General features: G+C 44.5%; 11 protein-coding genes across 11 annotated transcripts; 5 read left to right on the top strand and 6 right to left on the bottom strand.

Moving 5' to 3' along the window:
* Positions 1 to 444: 444 nt before the first annotated feature.
* Positions 445 to 2,148, bottom strand: SS1G_01368 (predicted protein; the record flags this gene model as incomplete). The annotated part of the gene is made up of 5 exons (XM_001597124.1): positions 445 to 915; positions 1,207 to 1,275; positions 1,664 to 1,785; positions 1,973 to 2,102; positions 2,143 to 2,148. The coding sequence occupies 5 exons, from the start codon at positions 2,146 to 2,148 to the stop codon at positions 445 to 447; spliced, it is 798 nt and encodes a 265-aa protein (XP_001597174.1).
* Positions 2,149 to 3,852: 1,704 nt separating this feature from the next.
* Positions 3,853 to 4,300, top strand: SS1G_01369 (predicted protein; the record flags this gene model as incomplete). Its single annotated transcript, XM_001597125.1, has 2 exons — positions 3,853 to 3,879; positions 4,205 to 4,300. 2 exons carry the CDS (start codon positions 3,853 to 3,855, stop codon positions 4,298 to 4,300), a joined length of 123 nt encoding a protein of 40 aa, XP_001597175.1.
* Positions 4,301 to 4,947: 647 nt separating this feature from the next.
* SS1G_01370 (hypothetical protein) lies at positions 4,948 to 6,405 on the bottom strand (the record flags this gene model as incomplete). Its single annotated transcript, XM_001597126.1, has 3 exons — positions 4,948 to 5,358; positions 5,415 to 5,899; positions 6,150 to 6,405. 3 exons carry the CDS (start codon positions 6,403 to 6,405, stop codon positions 4,948 to 4,950), a joined length of 1,152 nt encoding a protein of 383 aa, XP_001597176.1.
* Positions 6,406 to 6,887: 482 nt separating this feature from the next.
* Positions 6,888 to 9,127, bottom strand: SS1G_01371 (hypothetical protein; the record flags this gene model as incomplete). The annotated part of the gene is made up of 2 exons (XM_001597127.1): positions 6,888 to 7,045; positions 7,108 to 9,127. The coding sequence occupies 2 exons, from the start codon at positions 9,125 to 9,127 to the stop codon at positions 6,888 to 6,890; spliced, it is 2,178 nt and encodes a 725-aa protein (XP_001597177.1).
* Positions 9,128 to 9,582: 455 nt separating this feature from the next.
* On the top strand, positions 9,583 to 11,333 carry SS1G_01372 (hypothetical protein; the record flags this gene model as incomplete). The annotated part of the gene is made up of 4 exons (XM_001597128.1): positions 9,583 to 9,662; positions 9,719 to 9,977; positions 10,031 to 10,450; positions 10,500 to 11,333. The coding sequence occupies 4 exons, from the start codon at positions 9,583 to 9,585 to the stop codon at positions 11,331 to 11,333; spliced, it is 1,593 nt and encodes a 530-aa protein (XP_001597178.1).
* Positions 11,334 to 11,763: 430 nt separating this feature from the next.
* SS1G_01373 (hypothetical protein) lies at positions 11,764 to 12,806 on the bottom strand (the record flags this gene model as incomplete). Its single annotated transcript, XM_001597129.1, has 4 exons — positions 11,764 to 12,157; positions 12,238 to 12,461; positions 12,611 to 12,657; positions 12,719 to 12,806. The coding sequence occupies 4 exons, from the start codon at positions 12,804 to 12,806 to the stop codon at positions 11,764 to 11,766; spliced, it is 753 nt and encodes a 250-aa protein (XP_001597179.1).
* Positions 12,807 to 13,254: 448 nt separating this feature from the next.
* SS1G_01374 (hypothetical protein) lies at positions 13,255 to 14,201 on the top strand (the record flags this gene model as incomplete). Its single annotated transcript, XM_001597130.1, has 3 exons — positions 13,255 to 13,583; positions 13,830 to 14,037; positions 14,154 to 14,201. The coding sequence occupies 3 exons, from the start codon at positions 13,255 to 13,257 to the stop codon at positions 14,199 to 14,201; spliced, it is 585 nt and encodes a 194-aa protein (XP_001597180.1).
* A 389-nt stretch (positions 14,202 to 14,590) lies between these two features.
* SS1G_01375 (hypothetical protein) lies at positions 14,591 to 15,697 on the bottom strand (the record flags this gene model as incomplete). Its single annotated transcript, XM_001597131.1, has 1 exon — positions 14,591 to 15,697. One exon carries the CDS (start codon positions 15,695 to 15,697, stop codon positions 14,591 to 14,593), a length of 1,107 nt encoding a protein of 368 aa, XP_001597181.1.
* Positions 15,698 to 16,249: 552 nt separating this feature from the next.
* Positions 16,250 to 17,908, bottom strand: SS1G_01376 (hypothetical protein; the record flags this gene model as incomplete). The annotated part of the gene is made up of 2 exons (XM_001597132.1): positions 16,250 to 17,529; positions 17,587 to 17,908. The coding sequence occupies 2 exons, from the start codon at positions 17,906 to 17,908 to the stop codon at positions 16,250 to 16,252; spliced, it is 1,602 nt and encodes a 533-aa protein (XP_001597182.1).
* Positions 17,909 to 18,830: 922 nt separating this feature from the next.
* On the top strand, positions 18,831 to 19,254 carry SS1G_01377 (hypothetical protein; the record flags this gene model as incomplete). The annotated part of the gene is made up of 2 exons (XM_001597133.1): positions 18,831 to 18,871; positions 18,981 to 19,254. 2 exons carry the CDS (start codon positions 18,831 to 18,833, stop codon positions 19,252 to 19,254), a joined length of 315 nt encoding a protein of 104 aa, XP_001597183.1.
* A 1,089-nt stretch (positions 19,255 to 20,343) lies between these two features.
* SS1G_01378 (hypothetical protein) lies at positions 20,344 to 22,000 on the top strand (the record flags this gene model as incomplete). Its single annotated transcript, XM_001597134.1, has 3 exons — positions 20,344 to 20,711; positions 20,779 to 21,223; positions 21,281 to 22,000. 3 exons carry the CDS (start codon positions 20,344 to 20,346, stop codon positions 21,998 to 22,000), a joined length of 1,533 nt encoding a protein of 510 aa, XP_001597184.1.
* Positions 22,001 to 23,371: the final 1,371 nt, after the last annotated feature.

Genomic DNA, 23,371 nt, shown 5'->3' on the forward strand with positions numbered 1-23,371 from the left:
ATGGGACGAATCGGAGCCATTTTGAATAGTTAGGAATTTTTTTTTATTGTGGACATCCGCTTTACATCTCAGCTGTGATCCTGTAGCTATGTGAAGTGGTTTTGGCGAACCTGAATGAATGTCAGTATAAACCCGTAATAGTAGATACATCTCCCTAGATTGATGGACGTCGTCTCAAAATTTCTCAACAGCGTACATTCATCTTGCAAGCAGCACACAGCAAATCCAGATGAGAAATTGGATGGCTGTTGAACGAATATCACTACTGCATCTCCGGTCGCCCTCTGACAATAATGAGTTAGATCCCTGGTGTCCTCAAAGGCTAGTAAGTGTCCCACGGAAGATTCCGAGAGATTCAAACTGCAGTGCGGCAATTCAAATATATCGATACATCTAAATGTCCGAGAATAGTGGCAAGGCTTTCTGTGTTTTATTTTCCACGGCCTATAGAGGACAGCCCTGTATCTTCCATGTATGTATCTCCTTATAATCTCGGAGTTTACCAGCAGTACCAATCCTGGGGTTCAATGACATTGTTCCGACTATTACCATTTTCGTCTCATATTGATCCCTCAACTTTGATGCCTTATGCTTAGGGAATGGACTTTCCATTGGCTCAAGCACCTGAACAGGGTTTTTGTTGCGTAAGGGCGGCCCTGCCAATAAGATGCTGATTGTGCCCAGGAAGAATTGATGACGTCGGAGATCGCGAGAAACATGAAATAGCTGCAAGAAGATATGGCATACTTCATTCTTGATGGCTGGGTCACAAACGGTATAGAGGGGCAGTGATATCCAGGGTTGGAATTGACCACACCAGAAACAGGAAAGAATATCATTGACCACGGCATTTCGTGACCGTTTAAATTTCATGCTTGCCGCCTCGTCCTTGTGTGGCGCTTGGATCAATTGATCCTGAGGGGCCAGTAGCTCCGGAGTAAGTCAAAATACCAGTAAAGAACAGCCGTTTCTACCGGCTGTACCTGCTCGCGGACGAGCCACATACGGGACAAAAAGATCAGTTGTCATTCTTTCTTTCCACAGTATTAACGGTGGGCCGAGAATTGCTGAGCTAGATAAGGTTGATGGATTGCAAAAATCGATGTTTTTGTGATTTGAAACTGTTCTCCGGCTTGAAAATGGGGATTTGACCTCTGGTCCAAAGACATTACATGAAGACCATATGTTTTAGGACCATCTAAAAACAAATCGAATTTCATCCAACATATTTGAGAACAACATTCCTAATCCTGAAACCTGAGTATCCTCAAAAGACTGTGTCTTTGTCAATTCTGCTAGCCCGTGGTCACAGACACAATCGATGAACGTTTTCTTGATTATGTCGAGACAATTTGAACTTTTGCATGACTGAGTTCCCGCCAAGATCGCGCCACAGAGACTAGGATAGGTCATCGCAGAGACCGAACTCAAGTATTGCATCCGAACTTGCATTATTGCAATGCAGATAAAATCCCAAAGGCAATATGGGCGTCAGATCCGTTCTTTCTGACAAGCACGCGACCAATACATTCAATACAAGATTTTTTGATTGGTCTGCCATTGTATATTACAGTGATTGACCATGGTTACAACAACTTACAAAGATGTGGGTTTGGAGATGAAAAATTTAAAGAAAACAAGCAGATGCTCGAGGGAAACATACTCGCCGGGAAGGTCCATCAACCAATTCCATTTCTATTTTTGGAGACACTCCACAAGACAAATCTGAGTAGTTTGAAGTCAACAAGCTCGCGATGGTACAATGTAAGAGCGACTTTGGAGACACTACACAAAAAAGGTATTAGAAAATTGGGGTGAAGTTTTGATTGGGGTAATTTGCACCATAGGAATTCCGAGTACCAAAATATCTCATTTGAGGTATCAGGAAAGATCGGCGACCAGAATTTCCGTTCTTGCATTCATCGGAACCGCTTCACTGTGATGACGAAGACGTTCCACTTGACAGGCTTACGTTCCCCATGCTCAGTCCATGGTCCAGCCGTTGCAGGAAGAGCAGTTCTCTTGCGTGCGTTAGTGCATAGTGCCACAATAAAAATTGACAGGATACCGAATTCGTCCTTGATCGTATTCGGATATTTATGCTGTGATGTAACTATGTATTTATCAGCTTCACGAGCTCACAGCCATACAGTAGAAGAAATCAGTCACCTTCATCATTTCAATAATTTGTATTCCATGGTTGATAATGGACTTGACGATATCGAAGAAGTGGTTGATGATAGCCAAAGGAATTGCAGCGTAGACACTGGCAATTTCGAAGGTAGATTTAACTGCGAATGTACCAAATTCGAAGGGAGGTGGATCTCCTAAAGGCTATTTACGACCTGGATATTCGATGTATCAGTCCAACGATATTCGCGTATCCGATCCCCCACATATAGATCCGGCGCCTTGAACCAAGAACACTGGAAAACCAAGCCAGTCGGATATCTCGAATTCCCATTTTTTCTCGGCCTTGGCCTGTCAATGGGAAATCTTTGCTGATTGATTGATTTTTCATGTGCAGTCTGTGGAGAGCGAAAAAGAACTGGGCAAAGAGATGCTGGAGGAGTTTGAAAAGCGAGTACAATAGAAGATAACATTTCCGAGGTCTTTCCCAAAGCACGCAGTCTCTAAAGAAAACGATGTATCAGCGATATTTTTCTTGCGACGATACCAGTAAGGCCGAGAAAGTTCGTGAAAGAGCATAATTTATCGTAGCCCAGGAAATTGGAAATGATGTAAGTTACTTACCCGGAAATGTCTGTTGTATTTGGGCTAAGGCCCCCATGCCTGATTCTTCTCCATTGAAACTGTTTTCCTCCCACAATAAAGCGCAGACGTACCTTCCCCCACGGAGGTGTTGTTGACGTCGGGCCTTGGACACCTTCCATGCAATTGCTCCTCGGAACTATTATGATATCTACACTGAGAAATAGAGAGATTTAATCAAGAACTTCTTGATGCACTCCAACCATCAGGAAGATATCCAATATTCTGGGTTGAGGAAGTTTTGTCCATTGTCTGTGTGAAAGGTAGGTGACCTTGAGGAGTGGGAAGTTCGTGATTCTTAGTTCTCGAGTTTGTTTGGTGATTAGCTACCAGCTGGGGAGGATCATCGTACCCTCTGAAATCACCATATAGAAGATCGGCGGCGAGACGAATTTGACGGCTCACTCATATTCTGCCCGCGTCTTTGACCGTAGGACAAATCCCACCCGAAGAGCCGGAAGGGCATAGACGGAGGTGATCACTTCTTTGAGAAGAGAGATATTAGATGTATGTAAAATTCTGTTTGGTCAATTGTGTTTTATAATTGCTTTCTATGAAGAATATCAATGGATCTTGTTTCCTACTATGAGATTGTGGAGATCATGGGTTGCCCCGAGGATAAGATACAAGATAGGAGAGAACCTGGAAGGGCATAGGGGGACTCGGGTCCCAGTCAAGAAGGGCCAACACAATGTGTGAACTTTTAAGTATTACCACTTCACTTTTCCCGGCACACAAGCCGATCCATCCACTTAGGACTGCCGTGTTGCGGCCACCTCTGAGCGCCCGTTCAATCTTTTGGAGAACTTGAATCCATGGAGAGGTCACGATCAAAGCTCTCCGAATTCTCCGTATTTTTGTTGTGGCATGAAAAGGCTATTGCAAATCCAATGGTTTGATCCTTCTGTCCAGGTAAATTTGGTGAATCGCATGTTCAACGAGTCCAATGAGCTGCTTCCTACAATAGCTCGAGCTTGGATATCTCTCTTTCCAAAACTGGACCCAGCCAGACTGGAGATCACCGCTTTGCCGTCAAAGCCTGGGTAAAAGTCTTAATGTCCAACAGATTGGAGTAACAGGATGTGTAATCGACCTCAGACAGATTGGGTTTGCTTTTCTGATCCTTTGGCACCAAAAAAGAAAGCCTGATATTCTTGTTTGATCACCGTGAGTGACATTGCTCGAATTATTGCAAGCCGATGGGAGGTAGTGTTGATGGCAGGGGGGCGGTTCAGATGCTGTGGTGTTAACTAGACAGTTACCCGGCGTGATATGTTTCTGAATGATTTTCTGTTCATCAATAGTCCTAATTCGGGAGGATAGAGGGGTTCTTTCAAGCATTTTCATGACCGCACGCCTGGTATTTCATCTCTCAGCTGTTTCACCCTTCTACTCTGACTGTGTCTCCATTAGCGACAGGCTAATAGGACAGATATATCAAGGGCGACTTACTGCCATAATCCTTGTTCCATACCAAAAGAACGATAGTAAGACTGCACCAGCAACGGATTCGCTCTTGCATTTTTAAGCGTTCGAGGTGTTTCGACAAATCCATAGAGTGAACAGCTGTTGGCGCACCACGTTAACGAGCCACAATTCACAACTTTTTATGAGAGCCATCTCGAAAAGAATGAGGAAGCTTGTTTTAAACATGAGATATATTAGGGGCGGGGTAATAGGGGTCTTGAGGAAATGGCAATGAGACAAACGCCGCATTGGCATACCACGACATGTAGTTTTAGTGTTTAAGAACAGCGATCAGCACCAAAATTGAGAAGATAACTTTACGACCAGCGTGAGGAAGAAAAGATTGAATATCTGGAACAGAATGATGGAGTAAATACCTTAATCTATTTGCCTCAGCATCTTTTCTGTTTGGGTTCACGTGATCCGAATATTGACGGCCGTGGGGACCTTAAGCGATGTGCTGCTTCCCGAGACAAAAGAAATTTGCATATTTTGAAGCAATTGATCAATGCTTCGCTGGAAGGAGGCTTGTGGCAGGCATCGGGTGTTTTTCATAAATTTGTGATGTGATAGTTAATATTTTAGATCATTCACAGCTATTTCCTAGCCCAAAAGCTCCAGACGCCGGTGGCATGTGCAGGCTCGCAGCCCAAATGCAGTTTCCGAAGTGGCATCATCTTGAGCACCTCCAGTTTCCAAAAAAGCGCACTAGTATGGATATGCTCTGACTTCCTCTTCCTTTTCCACATCCAGCCCCGCTTCAACTTGCTCTTCATGTTTCTTGTCTAGGTACTCCAATAGAACTTCACCATACTTCTCCTTCCCCTTGTACTTACTCACGTCGTCACCCCAGCTTCTCACGGCACTTGCCAATCTCCCAGGTACATACAGCTCCTCGCATATTTCCGTGATCGGATGAAAATACGTTCTGATCGTGAACACTACACCGCCAGATCTCGGCAGTCTCCTCAACGTCTGTCGTTCAGAACGAAACCAATGATGTTCAACCGCTCTGTTCTTCTCCGCAGTATCCCAACTCACGCTACCGGGTTCTCCATCTTCGGGGCCAATGCTTGATGACCATGCTAGTTGATCGTCTACTTGAATGAAATAGTTGTTCTGAAACATTGGTTAGTATACAGCTAGCCATAATCGCGCAAGTTAGGGACACTTACACGCTGGACGGGCGCATTAGGCTGCACCCTGCGAAAAAAATTCATCATTCCTTTCTCCAATTTCTCTTTGTAGCCCGGCACGTCGCCGGATGTGTGGATCTCACTCAGTGGCATCCCCAATTTATCCTCCAAACGCCAAAACCCGGCAAGTAAGATGGCTCCAGCAAGAAGATAGTATTGGCCATCTTCCTTCTCAAACATAATGGCTAGATCATCCTGCGTGAAGCGGGCCGCCATCTGCATTGGATCTTCTGCAAGTGGCCGTTCCACGATGTTGAAAGATTCGTTAGTGAGAAGATTATCCATACCGACTGGAGTACGTCTGTAGAGTGTAGGGTAACGTTCTGGGAGATACGCGCAAAGTTCTTCGAGCAGCTCAACGGCACCATCAAATGCCGAAGGATCGGTGTAACAAGATCTGGCGCCACGTTCGATAATACGTTTGGCTTTGTCGTCATGGTACTTCATGTAGTGGTTGTCCAATTCTTAGAGATGTTAGCAATGCAGCCTTCCGCTTGGGCCGAAAATGATTTACCTATCCATTCATTCCAATCCATGGTTCTTAATCCCATGGTGATGTGATAAGGTCCATGGCGAAATGGTCGGTATGCGTTTGGCTTCGATTGTTGCACATCCCAGTTCGGAAATGGAACTGCCGTTGGGCGTTTGAATTGCATGGGGTCCCAAACTGTCAAGAATTCAGCCACTATTCATCAATTAATGGTTAGTCCTAACCTCCTAGTGGTCTCTGCACTTTTCCATTCCTAGATGTTGGCTTCTCCAAATCCGGCGTTCTCGGTCTGGCATGTCTCGGCTTCCTGAAGATCGTCACAGCCCGTATCAGCAGCCACGCAGTGAGACAGATCAATCCCGTACTGTACAACAGCATGCTCGGATTATGGGTAATCATACGGGCGGCTTCCGAGCTTTTGAACCGCTCGCAGGTAGATCTGGTCCATACTTGGAGGTCATCCAACTTCGTCTCACCCATTCTCACGAGAACTTGATTCGAGTAAGGGAAGATATGAAAATATAGATCGTAATTTATGAATTGAACTAAATGAAAACATTGTTGATAACATCAACAAAAATATATATTTATATATGCTTTTGAATTAGTGAATGGACGACAAGATCTTGCCGCGGGGCGGAACCCCACCAAATTTGTTCTTATCGCGAGGGACTTTTTTACCGTTTCGGGTATGGATTATCACACTCAACATCATGGACGGCGTGCAAACACCTCTTCAGGCATAAAAAATACTCTTCATCTTAATTCACTTGATGTCAATTGATTGAGATGGCATGAGATTCAATCATGAGCCGGGGGGAAGTTTCGGTACAATTCACTATTATGATACGCGAGCAGGAAGAGAGCCGCTTGGCCATAATCGAGGTGGTCGTAAAGCGTGGTACATTGTTTCGATACTAAACGTGCAACAGACTTCCAAGGTAAAGGGCCTTCATTGCAATTTATGTATCTGGAGCATCATCAACGAAATGTGGCTCAATTTTATTCTTAGAAACAACAATCATACATAATCTAACATGCATCACCTGCTCCCTCCATTCCCATTTTGCTGCCCCGGATGGGTCCATTGGTTTGCCCCGTGTTGATTTGATCCATTTTGCTGGGTGAAGAATGCTGGATTTATGAACGCGCCTGCTGGTATGGTAGGAGGAGGGGGCATACCTGGCCAATTATTCTGCGCAGGCGGGAAACTTGGTTGAGGTTGTTGATAAGGTTGCTGGTAACCTTGCGGGTACATTGGCCATACTGGAGGTTGCTGTGATGGATATTGTTGTGGTTGTTGAGATTGATATTGTTGCGGCTGAATTGGATTGCTGTATATGTTTGAAGAAGGTGGCGGAGGTAGAAAGTTAGGCTTTTGCGGTAAGGAAGCTGGTTGAGAATTGTATAATCCGGGACTTGGGTTTTGCGGAGAAAATGTATTGTTCGCCTGAGATGAGGCACCACGGGGATGGCCGTTACTTCGATCATTATTTCCGCCACCTCGTCCTCGTCCTCGACCCCTATCTACTCTGCCCCTGTCCCCGCGACCCCTTCCTCTGCCTCTCCCTACATGATCACCGCGTTGATTTGCTCTATTATATTGAGAACCCTCTTGCGGGGCTTCACCACCACTTGCACCACCAGTGAATCCGCTTGGTCGAGTGAGGGTTTTATAAGGGCCATCTTCGGCTTCGTCATAGTTCAGCACGGCGCCATTATCGGCGGCGTACGACTGTTGCGACGCATGTCCACCATGTGAATGACCACCATTCTGTTGAGCCTTACCACCTCTCTTTTCTGCCTTCTTTTGTTTTATCCTTCGTTTATGTTCAGCTTCCTTTTCATCATCCGAAAATTCCATTTCCTCATCGCCGACCTCCTCGTCGTACAAGTTGGAAGCATCTGTACCTTTGTATGCCTTCAAAGCTTGTGTAAAAACATATTTTGAATGTTGCTCAGAGTAGTAAACTGTTGTCCCAACGGACAGTCCTGCTTCGATAATTGCTGCAGCATTCGTAAACCTAACACAATATAATGGCTGTTCCACCCTGCCCAATGTTTCTGACACCACACCTATAACACTGCGATCCTCTAAACATAAGACGGATTCCTCTCTCAATACTTGGTACTCTCCGGTTGTGAAAGCTTTGATGAGAACGATGTTATCCACCACTCCTTCCACATCTCCCAATTTTGTGATGGGCATCTCGGGTGTGATTGTGACGTCTGGCTTGGGAATTATTTCCTCTGGTACTTCATTCTTCGTCCGTAACTGAGCTCCAGCACCCTTAGCACCTTTGGAGGTTCCCTCGTCATCTGAACCACCATCACCTTCCATCAGAATTCTAGCTTGCTCTTCTGGGCTTAACAATTTATATGTATTCTCTCCATCCTCATCTTCGCTGTCGTCTTCAGATGAACTATCGCTTGACGAGTCGGAGGATGATTCATATGGAGACGAGTCAACCTCCCATTCTGGGTGTTCAGATTCTGTCGCCTGTGCTGCTGGCGCATCTTCCGTTGTTGAAACATCCGCAACCACGGCCGCAGGGTGCATGAGACCTCCTAGCATCGCCTCTAAAGCATGTGTCAAATTGGGTGGATCGGGGTGACTCTTGAGTATTTGGATGTCGCTCGTGCTAGGCTGAGGTCCTAGAAATTCATCTGATGGCGCCTCGACTTCTTTTTTGAGATGTGGCTCTGTGGTGGGTTTCAAATTCTCAGCGTCCATCGCATTGCTATTTGTGTCATGTGTGCTGACTTTGGCATCTTCTTGAGGAATTTGTCGCATCTCAGAATCAATTGGTTTCTCTGTTCGTTTTAAATCGATTCCCGTCACCTGCAAAGCCTCATCGTTGATTTGAGAGGGGATTTCTGAGGTCGCGTCGTGGGCTGTAGAAGTTGCGGATTCTTGAAGGAAAGATTTGGCATCTGCCATCGTAGAATCTTCTTGGGCTTGGCCATCGGTAGCTTCTGACAATTTTTCTTGGGAAGCAGCCGATTCTTTTACATGGTTTTCAGCGGTCTCACTCCCCGCGCATGGTTTTGAACTCTCAGATTTCGGCGCATTTCCAAGACGTCCTAATCCAGGTATGCCGGAAAATGTTGATGAAGAGGGGGCAGATTCGTCACTCCCCCCTTGTAATTGAGAATTCTCCCCTTCTTGGGGAATCACCGAGATCGAATCGGAATTATTCATTCTTCTTGTCGAAATCTAAACAAATTCTGAAAGGGCTGTATATCAGCTTGTTGCGTTTGAATGTCAAGTATCTCAATTCCAATGTGTAAGGAAAACAAGGAGCACCAATATAATATCATAAAATACAATATGAGTATGGGTATCAAAATAAGTTAAGAAAAATTAGATACTATCCAATACTGAGATGTCATTGACAAGAAAGTTCTGATCTCAAAATTTCCAAATTATTTCTCAAAGCTCGGGTCTCGATTAGAACTAACAGGGGTTTTCTAATCTTAGTGCCGGGAGCTAAGCCTGTGCACTTCTTATCAGCATGCATAAATCAGGATGCATAAATACAACTGTGTATTTTATGCAATTATGATAATATTGTGCTAGAACACGATGTCATTGTTGAAAGTCTGCGCCGAACATCAAGAATTTACTCGTCTAGTAAATATTATTCAATTACAATAATGGCTCCTCCGCAGCCAGTAAATTCGAGTTCAGCTCGAGGAGGCGGAGGCTCTACAGCTTCGCATTCCAAAAAGAAAAAGTTAGTACTCACAATGCTGATGTGCAAATGAATGTTCACTGACCAAGCTTTCATAGACCTGCCACTCCATTCGCTGTCAAACCAATCAGCGCATTTTACGTCTTCCTAGGAGCAAACATTCTGGCAGCTCTATATGCTCCTATACAAGATTGCGATGAGACCTTTAACTACTGGGAACCTACACATTATCTCAGTCATGGCTATGGATTACAGACATGGGAATATTCTCCAGAATATGCAATTCGAAGTTGGTTGTACATCACTCTTCATGCCTTGTTGGGGAATTTTAGAAGACTACTCCCATTTCCGACGAAGGTAGGGACGACCCAATCCCTGATTATCAGTTAGTATTCTGATCCGGAAAACAGCTTGGCGAATTCTATTTCATCCGATATGGTCTCGCATTTATCTGCGCTCTGTGCCAGACTCAAATGTTTCGAGTTATCAACGGCACTTTGAATCCGCGAGTGGCCATGTTCTTCTTGATGGCAAACATATTTACTCCGGGTTTCTTCCATGCTTCTGCCTCTTTCTTGCCTTCGAGCTTCGCCATGTACACAACTATGCTTGGAATGGCTGCTTTCATGAACTGGAGAGGCGGCCTGAAGACTGCGCAGGGCATCTTTTGGTTTGCAGTCGGAGGCATTCTCGGTTGGCCATTCTCTATGGCCTTATCTGCCCCTTTCTTGATTGAAGAGGTTGTTTTTGCTAGTTTAAGCGATAAGGACGCGATCATCGACACCGTGATGCGATTTCTTAGAGGAGTCGTTGGAGCACTTCTTGTTCTGGTGAGGTTTCTCCGGACCAGTCCGTCAATAGCTACTAACATTGAAACAGTTCTTCGAATTCCTTGTTTCTGGCTTTTTCTACAGACAACTAGTGGTTGTCCCTCTGAATATTGTTCTTTACAACATCTTCAGTGGTGAGGGAAGAGGCCCTGAGATATATGGTACCGAACCATGGCATTTTTATATCCGTAATCTACTCCTCAATTTCAATATTTGGTTTGTGCTTGCAATTTCAGCCTTCCCTCTTTTCATACTTCAAAAGCTATTTGGGTCGCGAGAAGGCGGTACCACAACAGCTCTTCGCAGCATTGTCTTTGTGGCCCCATTTTACATATGGCTTGCGATTTTTAGCTTTCAACCACACAAGGAAGAGCGTTTTATGTACCCAGCGTACCCATGCCTTGCACTTAATGCGGCCATGTCACTCCACATTCTCCTGGCTGCGTTTGGTCGTTCGGATCCTAAAACCTTGATTGGTAAGATTCCAGCCAAATTGAAGCTATTGTTTGTGAGCTTCTTTGTCATCGGATCCGTGGACGTCGGCCTAGCAAGGATTTATGGGATCTATACAGCATACTCGGCGCCCTTGAAGATATATAGTCCTCTCCAGAATGGTACCCTTGGGTCACGAGGAGACTCCGTCTGCTTTGGTAAAGAATGGTACAGATTCCCCAGCTCTTATCATTTACCAAATGATATGAAAGCAAAATTTGTAAAGAGCGAATTCGATGGACTGCTCCCCGGCGACTTCTCTGAAGCTAGTGAGGGATTTGGGATCTGGTCAACATGGCTCATCCCCTCAGGTATGAATGACCAAAACATTGAAGACATGGGCAAATATGTAAGCAAATCTCGCCTCATCGTATTTTCGGCGGTGATCTAATTTTTCAACAGGTTGACTTGAAAACTTGCAACTTTTTGGTCGACACATACTACCCTGACTCCGTAGCCTCCGAGCTTGAGCCTCACTACATTATGGATGTCGAAGATTGGGAGTCGGTGAAATGTGAACCATTTCTTGACGCATCCCAAACACACATCCTTGGTCGGACCATATGGTTGCCAGATTTGCCCTTCGTTCCAGAGAAATTTCGCAGGAAATGGGGAAGGCACTGCCTATTGAAACGAGCGGCAAAGAAGTAAGCTGGCAGCTCTGTATAATAATTTAGGTGTATCAAAAGCTTGGGTCTAGGGTTTCGATGCCGGTTTAGGCATTCATGTATTTATAAATCATAAAGGTATGTACAACCACAATATAAAATCGAATTTTCACGCATAGCTCGTTGAAATTCTGCTGTTTATGCCTCAGCCCCTCAATCTACAGTCGCTCCATTGAAATAGTGGATCGTCTCATCCACACATCCTGTTGGCGTCAAATATGCATAATTCCCCAAGTTTATCCACAACTCCTGATCGCCACAGACCAACCACGCACTTAAATTCGGCCGACTAATGCTAGCTACACTCCATGTTACGGCATCTCCACTAAACGCAAATGTACCAAATGTGTTTTGAGTTGTATTGAACGTCATGGATAATTTAACGGCAGAGGAACTTGCAGGTGGTTGGACGTTTGCATAGAGGAAAGTATTGGGCGCGACTAGCTGGACGAGTTGGCCGGATACGATTTGGTATTGACCGGCAGTTGATCTGTCAGCTAGGAGGGCTCTGCCGGGCTTGCCAGTCGGTGAGGCTTGGAGGTATGAACTACAACACAGGTGGTCAACTTCTCTGTCATCTCTATCTGATATGGATGTTACAGGTGAGGGACATGGAGGTATACGAACTGGAAGTTTGGAGATTCAACAGCACGAATCCAATAGTAGCCACTCTGGAGTGTCACTCCTGGGTATGAGGCTGCACCAGTAGTGGTTGCAGGGACGGTCGTGGTTGGTGTGCCGGAACTTGCGGTGCCAGAAGTTGCGGTGCCGGACGTGGCTATACCCGTTGAGGATGATGCGGTGCCAGGAAGACATTGGGAATAGTCTTTTGAATGAAGTGATAAGCGAAGCTAGAATATGGAATGAGAGTGTGCTGACTTACAGGAACTGTTCCCAGAATTAGCAAAGGTCAAGGAACGAGACAATACAACAAAGCTTCGGAAAATGGATATGCAACGAATTGGGATAAAAGAAAATCTTACTTAGAATAAGTACACACATAACCGGAAACGCAGGTAGTTGCACCAGCCCAACCTGTTCCTCCACCTACATTCCCGAATTTATTAGCCATGTCTAGATTATCTCTTCCTTCATAAATCTAACTTACATTGACCCCACGCGGATTGCTGTGCATACACCTCCTGCATTCCTACTGCTATGAGCAGAGTCACTCGTAATGGAGTATAGAAATGCATAATCAAAAAGAACAGGACTCTTCTTCCCTTACCGGTATCTATGGATTGAATTGACAGAAAGCAATGGAGGATTTAGGATTTCCTGTCCATCCATCGTGTACTTATATCCAGTGGTTCTATAGCAATATCTCACCCGGACCGACAAGTCCGTAGAGGCAAAATGTATTTAAATTGGTTTCTCGTCCGTGTGACCTTTGATCTCTGAAAAGAGACTTAATTTGTAAATCATATAGACCATATGAAAACAATCATTGGAAAAATTGAGCAAGTCTTAGGCTAGAAAAAAGACATTCTAATTCATGTTACACATAACCTCGAGGCTCACATCAGTAACATCAAATGGGTTTTTCCTATGCAGATTAAAGCGGCACTATATTATGTGAAAGCATCTGCACCACATCTAGACACATTACCGAACTTCATTTATTACCCTGTAATTCTACCTATCATGGCTTCTCCTTCAAACTCAAAGTACTATGTAGTAATAGGCGCCAGTCGAGGTATTGGTCTCGAATTCACTCGACAATTAATCCTAGCATCACCCACCAATATCGTCATCGCCACTCATCGATCCACTGAACCACCGCAGACTTTATATGAACTAGATAAGCAATTCCAGGCACCGCCTAGATTATGGACTATTCAATGTGATGTTACCGATGAACGGACTATTGCAAGTCTTTGTCTCGCTATGCCGGGATTGTTGTTGGGAAGTCCTGTTGAAGCTGTCATTATTAATGCCGGGGTCTTGGAATGGCCGAATAGAGTGCTTGGAGGGTGAGTTAGGCTATCTCTGGGATGGAAATCTGCTCTATGTTTGAGGGCTTGTTTGTATACATCATGGGATTGGGAAATCTTCACCCAATGTGCTTCACGACGTTTCCCTGGATATCCCGATCATTTCATACAACGATCTCACAATTCGGCAAATGAGTGTTTGACGAATGATCATGACCCTTCTCACGTTTCTGAATTAGATCGGCGAGTATACAGTACTAACATTCACTCATTTTATTTGGACAGAACCTCTCAGTCTTACAATCACCACTTCCAGACTAATACCATCGGACCACTTCTTGCCGCCAAACACCTTCTCTCCATACCTGGATCTCGAATCTCCAACATTGTATTCATATCTTCTGATTCTGGCTCCGCTGTTAATTTCCGTTCATTCGAAGATGGTTTTGCTGCATATGCTGCTTCTAAAGCTGCATTGAATATGGGATTACGTGTAAGTTACCCCTACCCCTCTAGATACCCCTCTTTTCGCAACTATACCACCAAATACCACCATTCTTCCTTCCTCACACATCCATGATTATAGCACCTGGCCGCGGAACTACACAGGGAAAAAGGTTCCGAGGCTCCAATTATTCTCGCCCTTCATCCAGGTGAAGTAAACACGGATATGGCGAAGGATGTAGAGCTACCTTGGGAAGTCAAGGGGGTTATAGAGGTTGGTGAGAGTGTAAGAGGATGTTTGAAGGTGATAGGGGAGAAGGGGAGAGGTGGAATTGATGAGGGTGGAAAATCGAGTGCTTGGGCGGCGGGGATATCAGAAGAAGTAGGGGCCGCGACATTTTGGACATGGGACGGGAGAAGGCATCCTTGGTGAGGTAAGTGTGTGTATTTAGAGACGGAATCACAGTTTTAGCTCGCAGTTATCTATTTACCGCTCGTGTGTTTACTGTATTTCAGTTTTAGCACTCCTGATACTCTTTTGAATGAAATATAACAGCTTTTAGTCTAAGTTCCAGCAAATTGTCGATGTCTACTAATTATTCTTACGCCTCATTCGCCAATTTCCCATCCAACTCTTCTATATAATAATTCAAAATTTTACCAATCCACTTATTCATCAAGACCCTATTACTGAGCACCACAACCTCCCTCTCATTCCCCAAATCATACTCAAACTTCCCCGCCAAATTATTCGACACAATATGAAGATATCCAAACCTAATCTCCAATTCCCTCGCCGCAACAGCCATATGACCAATCTCCGGTTCCACCCAAGAAAACCTCCCCCTAAACTTCTCCAGCCACAACTGATCCTCATCCAACACCGAAGCCGACGTAAAATGCACACCCCTCTGCACCTCCTTCCCCAAAATCTCCTCACTAATCGGGTTGTCCCACTTGACAAAGTCTCCTCGAACATAACTACTCGACCCCGTCGCCAACGTCAAATTCGGCATATGTTCCTCGGCTAGCGTGCCCAGTTTCCCAACATAGATCACACACTGCAGAGAAACACCACAAATTTCCTTCAAACATTTCACTAATTGTCCCGCCAAATCTCCCCAGAAACATACTCGACATTTTAAAATCGTCGCTTTGAATCCATTTGCTCGAGTACTAGTCTGCCACGCAAACAACTCATCTGTAGTTTCTCTACCGCTCCATGGCACATCCGAGCTCAAGATATCCTCCGTAAACGATCCCAGAATCACCAAATTCGTCTTCTCAGTCTCTAGACCCTTCAAGTTCGAATTAAGGAATTCCGAATACCCGTCTCCCTCCTCAGGAAGTACAGCCTTCACAATCTTGGGATCTCTACCCTCAATCGCTAAATACGTTGCTATGATATTAGCATAATGTTTCACATAATCTCTCCCCGGGAAACAATTGATGCGTAATTTATCGCCCTCTAAAATCGTTGCGGTGGGTCGTTGCGTATTGAACGGTTTATCATTCTTTTCCTTGTTGTATATGATAGCTGGAGCGCTGCGCGTGTGGTGCCCTGTGACTTCGATTTCTTTCCAGCGACGAGAAGGAATCAGGTGGTGTACTTTCATGTTGAGGTAGGGGATTAGCGAGGCGCCCATAGTATGGAGAGCTGTACTTGTGACCGTGGGTTTGTAGACTGCAGGATCAGAGGATGAAGACATGATGGATGATTTGGGAGTGGTGGTGTGAGATGGAAGTGGAGAATTAGGGATGTCTGGTTGGATTTTGACATTCATATAGTTTCTGTTCTTATGCTTTGCTTCTGGAAAAGAGGTTTGCTACTGACTGATGACAATGATAGTGATCTAGAAAAGCCTGCTGCTTTCCGCAACTGTGAAAAAAGAAATCATGTTTGCATTCATAGTTGTACATATCATGACTGATGTTGTCAGATGAGATCAGATGACTCAGAAAGTCAAAGACTTGCTAGATACACAAACATATTTGTAGCACACAGCCTAGCTGCGTAATCAAATCGAGTAGCCAGCAAGGTAGGCTCAATGACATCCCGTGGTTGAAGGAATATTGATGGTCCACCTGGATTCGCCAGGCGTCAAGTCAACAAAAGAACTATAATGTATGCACCAGAAAGAATCATATAGAATCAAGCATTATAATAGGATATACTATTGTTCATTTATAAGGTCATGACTTCTATTCAAACAAAGCCATAGAAAACGCCATGCAGATATTAAAGAAATTCATGAGCGCAACTATACAACGCTTTTCCTCCTCCTCTTTTTCAAGCGAGCCTTCTCAGTCGCTTCCTCAACCTTATGTAACCTCCATTCACAGTCTTCCGCAAAATCACAAGTCCTGCATTTAAATGCTTCTTCTACTGTGACCCCCTTCGCTTCTCTTTCTCCTTTCCACCAACGTAGTTCTTCGTCTAGGTATGAATTCAATTCTTGATTATCCATGGGTATAGTCTTGATTCCAACTATTTCTCCACTATCTCGTGATCGATATTCTGTTTTTAACACTCCTCCCAATGATCCAGCACCATCGGGAAGAGTGATTTGAAATTCAGATATCATGAGTGACCAAAGAGCTTTGAGATTATTGTGGGCAAGGAGAACACTCATAGAATCTTGACTAGAAACTGGGGTCGAATCATCTTGTTCCTCAAGAGCGTCTTCGTATATCTCCCCGTTATCATCGTTCATGCTACCCACTTGAGCAATGAATGCATCTGAGAAAGTTTTGGTGGTATCTAACCTATAGCGACCGGCCAAGGCAGGAAAATCGACCCTGTTTGTGGCAAGCTCGGATAGAAGGTGATGATAAAGCATAAGCTGCATCTGGGTAGGGCGGAAGGCTGCGTTGTTTGGCAGCGTGCGAACACCTCTGGTTTTCACATCACAAATATAAAGTTTGTTCGATCGGGCCCGTCTTCTTGTCCGTGTTGCCTCTGCAGTAGCCCCTGGTGCTTTGAAGAAGTCCGATATAGAAGCTTGATCTGAAGGTGGCAATTTCTTCTCCTTCTCAGCCTCTTTCTGTAAAGATTTCTCCAATTCAGTATCCGGACAGATGTAGCTCAGTTCATCAATAACGCCATTCACCACCAATCCATCGATAGTACCCCATATTTCTAATTCCCTCGTTTGTCCCGTTTCTCGTAATGTTCGTAACCCTTGTATCACATTCCATATCTGTAGACCCCAGGCATCTTCCCTTGTTTGAATGTCGATCTGAACAGTCCTATGTACCTGATCTTCTAAGACTTTGTGTACAGCACTACCTTGCTTCATAGCTGACGTTCGTTTCTTCCTTCCATGTTTCGTCAATGTATACCAGTATTGAAGCTCGCACCATGCCGGCGACACGAGATCCGTCACCGAGAGCGGTTTCTTCGGCGCGGTACGAAATCGTTCGAGGGGCGATCGTGTGTCGCGAGGTATAGGTTCTGCAGATTCTGCGGTCTTTGATTCAACTCCATTCGTGAGAATCGATCCGGATGCAGTTGGCACGATACCAGCTATTTGATCACTCACTGAGGGCTACCGCGTAAGTCAGAAATCTAGCAATGGCGAAGAGAATATATGCTCACAATCAGGGTAGTACTCGCGTTTCGCGACTGAAGTATTAATCTGCTCAGCAACCCTCTCCGCAGCACGAATGGCTTGAAGCAGAGGCGAAATCTGCTCTTTTCCAATAACTCGAGGGAGGCGAAGGGTGCGCTCCGACTCATGATATTCGATATCATTCACAATCGGATTGTCTTCAATCTCAGTTGCTTCGTTGAGTAGTGGGTGGAACGGCAACAACAATTTCTCTACTATCTCAACCTCTTCCGGTGAGAAATCTGAGCCATAATCACTATCCTCAGCATTTTGAGGGTGCTCCGCCTCGTCTGGGGCAGGACTAGCCATGCCGATACGTGCATTTAGTTCGATACATTAGTGTTTCTGGTAATTCTCGTACAATCCATGACGCTTACTTGCCACTCTGTTGGCACTTGGCAGACGCGAACTCACGTAATCACGTGGCGATTTTAAAGGCAATTTGAATTCATTGTCGTGCAATTGGCTGAGATGATTTCATTCAATAATACACTCGATTCTTTATAAATTTGGGGGACACTGGATATTGTTACACTCTTGATAATCGGTGTAGACAATCAATCAGATCCCATAATAGTGATCGTTTACCATTGCTACCGTAACGACTAGACGAGATTTCTTACTCCGTACCTCTGTTAGCATTCACCTGTCTCCTGAAGTGAAGTACTACGGCGGATGCCAATGTGAGTCCTGACTCTAGTGAATTAGTATTTCTCTCCTGAAAACGATCATAACACGGCAATGATTACGAAACATATACCCATCAATTCGTCACTTCGATACATTCTCATTCTTTGTCATGACTCCAGAACGAATCATAATCCTCCAAAAGCGGCAGCCTGGCCAAAAACACCACTTTTCAAAACATCGTGTTCGACACGAGAGTGTCTCTCCGATCCACTTATCAGTTAAAGTTACAACTGCTCTTGGTATAATACAGCCAGCACTAATTCTATATCAATATCATTGCCCCTTTATGGATTTATCGAATCATATACTCATATCTATGACAGATCCTGGTTACCTAGTATAACCACACGATGAAGAAAGACCATACTCTTCCCATGCCTGATGCGGAACATTGTGCTTCCAAACTCAATCTTTTAGATCTACCACAAGAAATCCATTTATTGATAACTTCTCATCTGATATATCCAGATGCGCTTTCTTTAAAGCACGCTAATCGATATTTCTACTCTTTTGTATATACCGGGTTACATTTGAAGATAGAATGGCTGATTCAGAGACGGCGGCTACATTTGGATTGTCCAAGTAATAGTAAATGTGAACTGGGAAGTGATCTTAGATTTTGTCGTGGGAGTGTTGCGTGAGACGTCTTACCTTCAACATGTCAAGATGTGAAAACTAATGATATCAATAGGTTGTTGATGAAGAGAAGGAGAGAGCATCAAGAATGTGACAGTAAGCCAGGAGGGAGGGGATGTTTAGTATTAGGAAGGAGCATTTGTTTGGATAAGAAAGACGATAGTCATTTGAAGGTGGTCTGGAGATATGTCAGATCGGGAATCCCTCTGTGGTTAGTCGTGGTGACCATTGCTTTGCTGGCGATTGTGATGGCTCCGACGAGAATATCCCCCATCACGGAGAATTTTGATATACTCAGAAAGGGATGGATTTCATTGATGCGTAACTAAGTATTTTCGGCACGAATCTGTCCTATAGCAATATCTATTCATGAAGGCGGGCGATATCAGCAATTAGAGCTCTTTATATCATCTGACTGACAACTGATAATGAAACCGTCGCAACGCGATATTTTCGTTGTGGTTCGCCCTTTTAAATCCCTCTTACTATGTCCCCATCGACCGCAAACGAAAATATGCTCCTAACTCCTGTCAAGCTTCCGGAACATTATGACCCCCTATCAACATAAGCATTTTCGTCTCTGTACAAGTCTCATAAGATTTAAAAGGTTTCCCAGACTCAAATATACATCTCCTCGCGCCGTCTAGAACACCTCTCAAACTCCCAACCAATCACTTCCGCCACGTTGTTTCGGGTCATCGCCAAGCGGTTGTACAAGCGGTTGTACAAGCGGTTGTACAAGCGGCTGTACAAGCGGCTGTGTAACCCAATGTAACTGAATTACTGAAAGAAGCATCAGGGGCACAGCCTTACGGCCCAGCACAAGCGATCTCAGTCAGTATCTATGTCAGTTGTGACCCGTCTCATCATCTTATAGATGCGATAACTTTCGGATAAGAACTGCGATCCTGTCATTTAAAATTCTCGACTCATGCTCTGGTTCCCCTATCATGAAGTAACATTCACGGTAATTTGGAACCGACAGTGTTCAAATTATTCACTGGAAATAAATATGATATGATGTTTGTTTGTTTGTCCTTGTGCTACGATACCAATTAGATTCTCCTAGGAGATTAGATATAAGAACCTTGGAATTTGGAGATGGGTTTTCGTGGGAGATTAATATAATTTTATCATGTTTCCTCCCTCCCTCAGTTTGTCTCCCTTCCTTTTTTATGTTCTTTCTCTTCCATGGAGATAAGTTAGGTCGTCGCTCTTTTATTCATTCATTCTCACTTTCTCTTCATTCACTTTCACTTGGATTGGGTTGGATACCTGATCATACGTTCCTTCACGTCAACTACACACTCTCTTTAAATATACACTCCTTAACTTCAAAGCCGATAAGCCAGGCGCGAATACAGAACTGCTACTCCATTTCTTAACTATAGCACGCACTCAACCCTAAAACGGTCACAATGTTGTTCAAATCAACCATAACACTCAGTCTCGCATTGCTAGGATCTCTCATTTCTCCAGCAGGCACCACATTCGTTATCCAATGCTACAGTCGCCTCGTTGACGAGCGCGTCGATCCAGTAGTCAGTCCTGGAATCCTCCCGGCATCTCATGTCCATGCTATTGCTGGTGGAAGTGGATTCAGCGCTAATATGACATATGCCGATGCTCGTGCTGCTAAATGTGGTACATGCAATGTAGAGGAAGATTTGTCAAATTATTGGACTCCGAAGCTTTATTACAAGGCTCAGAATGGTAGTTTCATTTCTGTGCCTATTAATGGAGATGATGGGTATGGAAATCTTGGTGGAATGGCTATTTACTATCTGTGAGTTTGGGGTCTTTAAAATCTGGAAAAAAATGCTAGATGGTTTGTTTACTAACATTTTCTCAAGTCAACGTCCAGGTCCAGATAATGATCCGCTCGTTCCGTTCCCTGAGAATTTTCGCATGATTGGGGGGGATACAAATCGACGAAGTTTTAACAGCTCTTCTTTTGCAGACCGAGCTGTTAGTTTCAGATGTACTGGAACAGATCTTCAAACAAATGGATTCCCAAATATAAACTGTCCAGATGGTCTCCGACTTCAAGTTACCATGCCTTCTTGCTGGGATGGGGTCCATGTAACTGCCGCGGACTACAAATCACATATGTCGTATCCTGTGGATGGCGACTATGACGGTGGTCGTTGTCCAGCTTCACACCCTCATCATATGGTGACTTTATTCTTTGAAGTTACATATCGCACCGACCTTTTCGCGAATGACTGGTATGGCAATTCTCAGCCGTTTGTTCTTGCTAATGGTGATACTACCGGTTATGGATTTCATGGTGATTTTGTAAGCTATCTAGCATTCCACCTTAAATAATATCTCGTCAAGCTAACGTGACCCAAGGTAAATGGCTGGGATATTCCAACACTCACTAAAGGAATCAACAACTGCCTTGATGGCCAACCAAATTGCCCTGCTGAGACATTTACCTTTTACGAACAATCCGATACCCAAGAGTGCAAACTCGCGCCTTTGATCAACGAGCCCGTAAGCGGTGTTCTTCACGCGCTTCCTGGTTGCAATGCACCTTCTTCGGGCCCAGCAGAGTATACACCACCTGCCTGTCCCCAGGATGCAGCTTTGACAAAGTCACTCCAGACTCCACCATCCCACTTTAACCCTGCTGCCTCCACCGCCGCTACACTGCCAATTGGCATTGTCGATCTAAGCACTTCCAAAGGCTGGACTTATCTCGGATGTGGAACAGATGATGCAGGAAACCGAACATTGAATGCCGATTGGGAGGGCAACAATTCCATGACCATTGAAACTTGTGTTGATTTCTGTACATCCAAGGGACATACATATGCAGGCATGGAATTTGGAAGTCAATGTTATTGCGATAACAGGCTATCCGCAGATCGAGCACCGGTTACTGGAATGCTAGGTGACTGTATTATGCCTTGCGCTGGGAACAGTTCCGAAAAATGCGGCGGTAATGCTGCCATTACACTTTACCAGAAGTGTGGTGCACATGGATGTGCTCCCTCTAGTGCATCAACCACTGCTTCTGCTCATTTACAGAGTAAGAGAAGTAGGGTTATGAGGGTTCTAAATATTTGAATTCAAGAGAAAGATATATCCATCTCGACATCATGCTTGAGAGCCGATGCGGGCATGGCCCAGGGATGGAAAAAGAAACGGCTTATATTTCATGTAAATATTGCATCTTCTCAACCAAGCCTTTGGATGGCCTTGAAACGAATATATACTCACGACTATAAGAAAAATCATGAACATACAATATGGTGCACACCACCCATGGTTCCGCACGGTACACTCTGTGACTCGATAATGTTTCTTAATAATATTTCTCTCGCAAACATAGTCAAATAGAACAAACCTCGATTCCCGACACATAAGCCTTGTAAAGAAAAAATGCTGAATCATTTTGCGCGAGCGAATTCCATTTGAGCAAGACTGCGGAGTCTGGAGATGGAGACAACTGAACAACTGAGTGATATATGATCATGGCCCTTTCTGCACTCGGGACGTCCTAATTTGTAAGATCTTAGCATTTAAGCGTTTATGGATATCACCATCATCATAGTGACAGGGTTCTGAGCTGATGAGTAATCCTGTAGGTTCTAGATAATCTGGAGATTGAGTTTGCAGGTTTGTCGTCTTTTGTATGTTCATCCTTTAATAAGTCCAAATCTCCTTCATCATTTCTCGCTTGTCCCAGTATTTTTACAGTGGGTAACTATCATATGCAAGTGTTTGGCTGCGTATCCAATCACAGCCCGGAGCCAGGATGCAAGATTTAATCCAGGTACCATCTTTTGATGGCTATCCCTGTAGTTCTTTGCGTGCCGTTTTTTAATCCTCGGCCTTTCAAAGATGGAGCTCACATCGATTAATTCCCTCTAATCCGCTTTTTTTCCAATATAGATATCTGTTCCAAAGTAATATTACAACTAACGCAATTCGTTCAAATTCGCGGCGGAAGTTTCGATTCCGGGTTGGTCGTAATCTACAGTGGTAGGCCTTGTTATAAGGTACATGTTCCTGTTTTTCGTCCGACATTACGTGGTTGACTCTTTTTAAGAGCTTGTGCCGCATCTGCGCATCTGCGCATCAATCAGGGACATCATGACCTCAAGAGAAGACTGGAGGAACGCTTTGCCCTTGATCTTCGCCACTAAACTGTGTCGCTGGGTCAACCCTCCCCAATAACATCTGGGTCAGACCGGCGTCCATTCAATGTGAATGAGCGGGTCTGAGGTTCAAAAGATTTTCCACCCCCTGCCCCAGGGTCTTTCATTTACGGGCGGCCAAGAGACAAAATCTCGGGGCATTAATCGGCTCATACTGCCGGATCTGGTAGGTTATCGAGAATCTAGAGCTAAGCTTAGGATGGGCCCGCAAGTTTATAATTTCTTACTTTACCTTAGGAAAGCGCCAGTTCGTGCTTCGATATGGTTTTTACATTTT

Source organism: Sclerotinia sclerotiorum, genomic scaffold (genome assembly GCF_000146945.2).
Source record: "Sclerotinia sclerotiorum 1980 UF-70 scaffold_2 genomic scaffold, whole genome shotgun sequence".
In the NCBI taxonomy this organism is placed as follows: domain Eukaryota; kingdom Fungi; phylum Ascomycota; class Leotiomycetes; order Helotiales; family Sclerotiniaceae; genus Sclerotinia; species Sclerotinia sclerotiorum.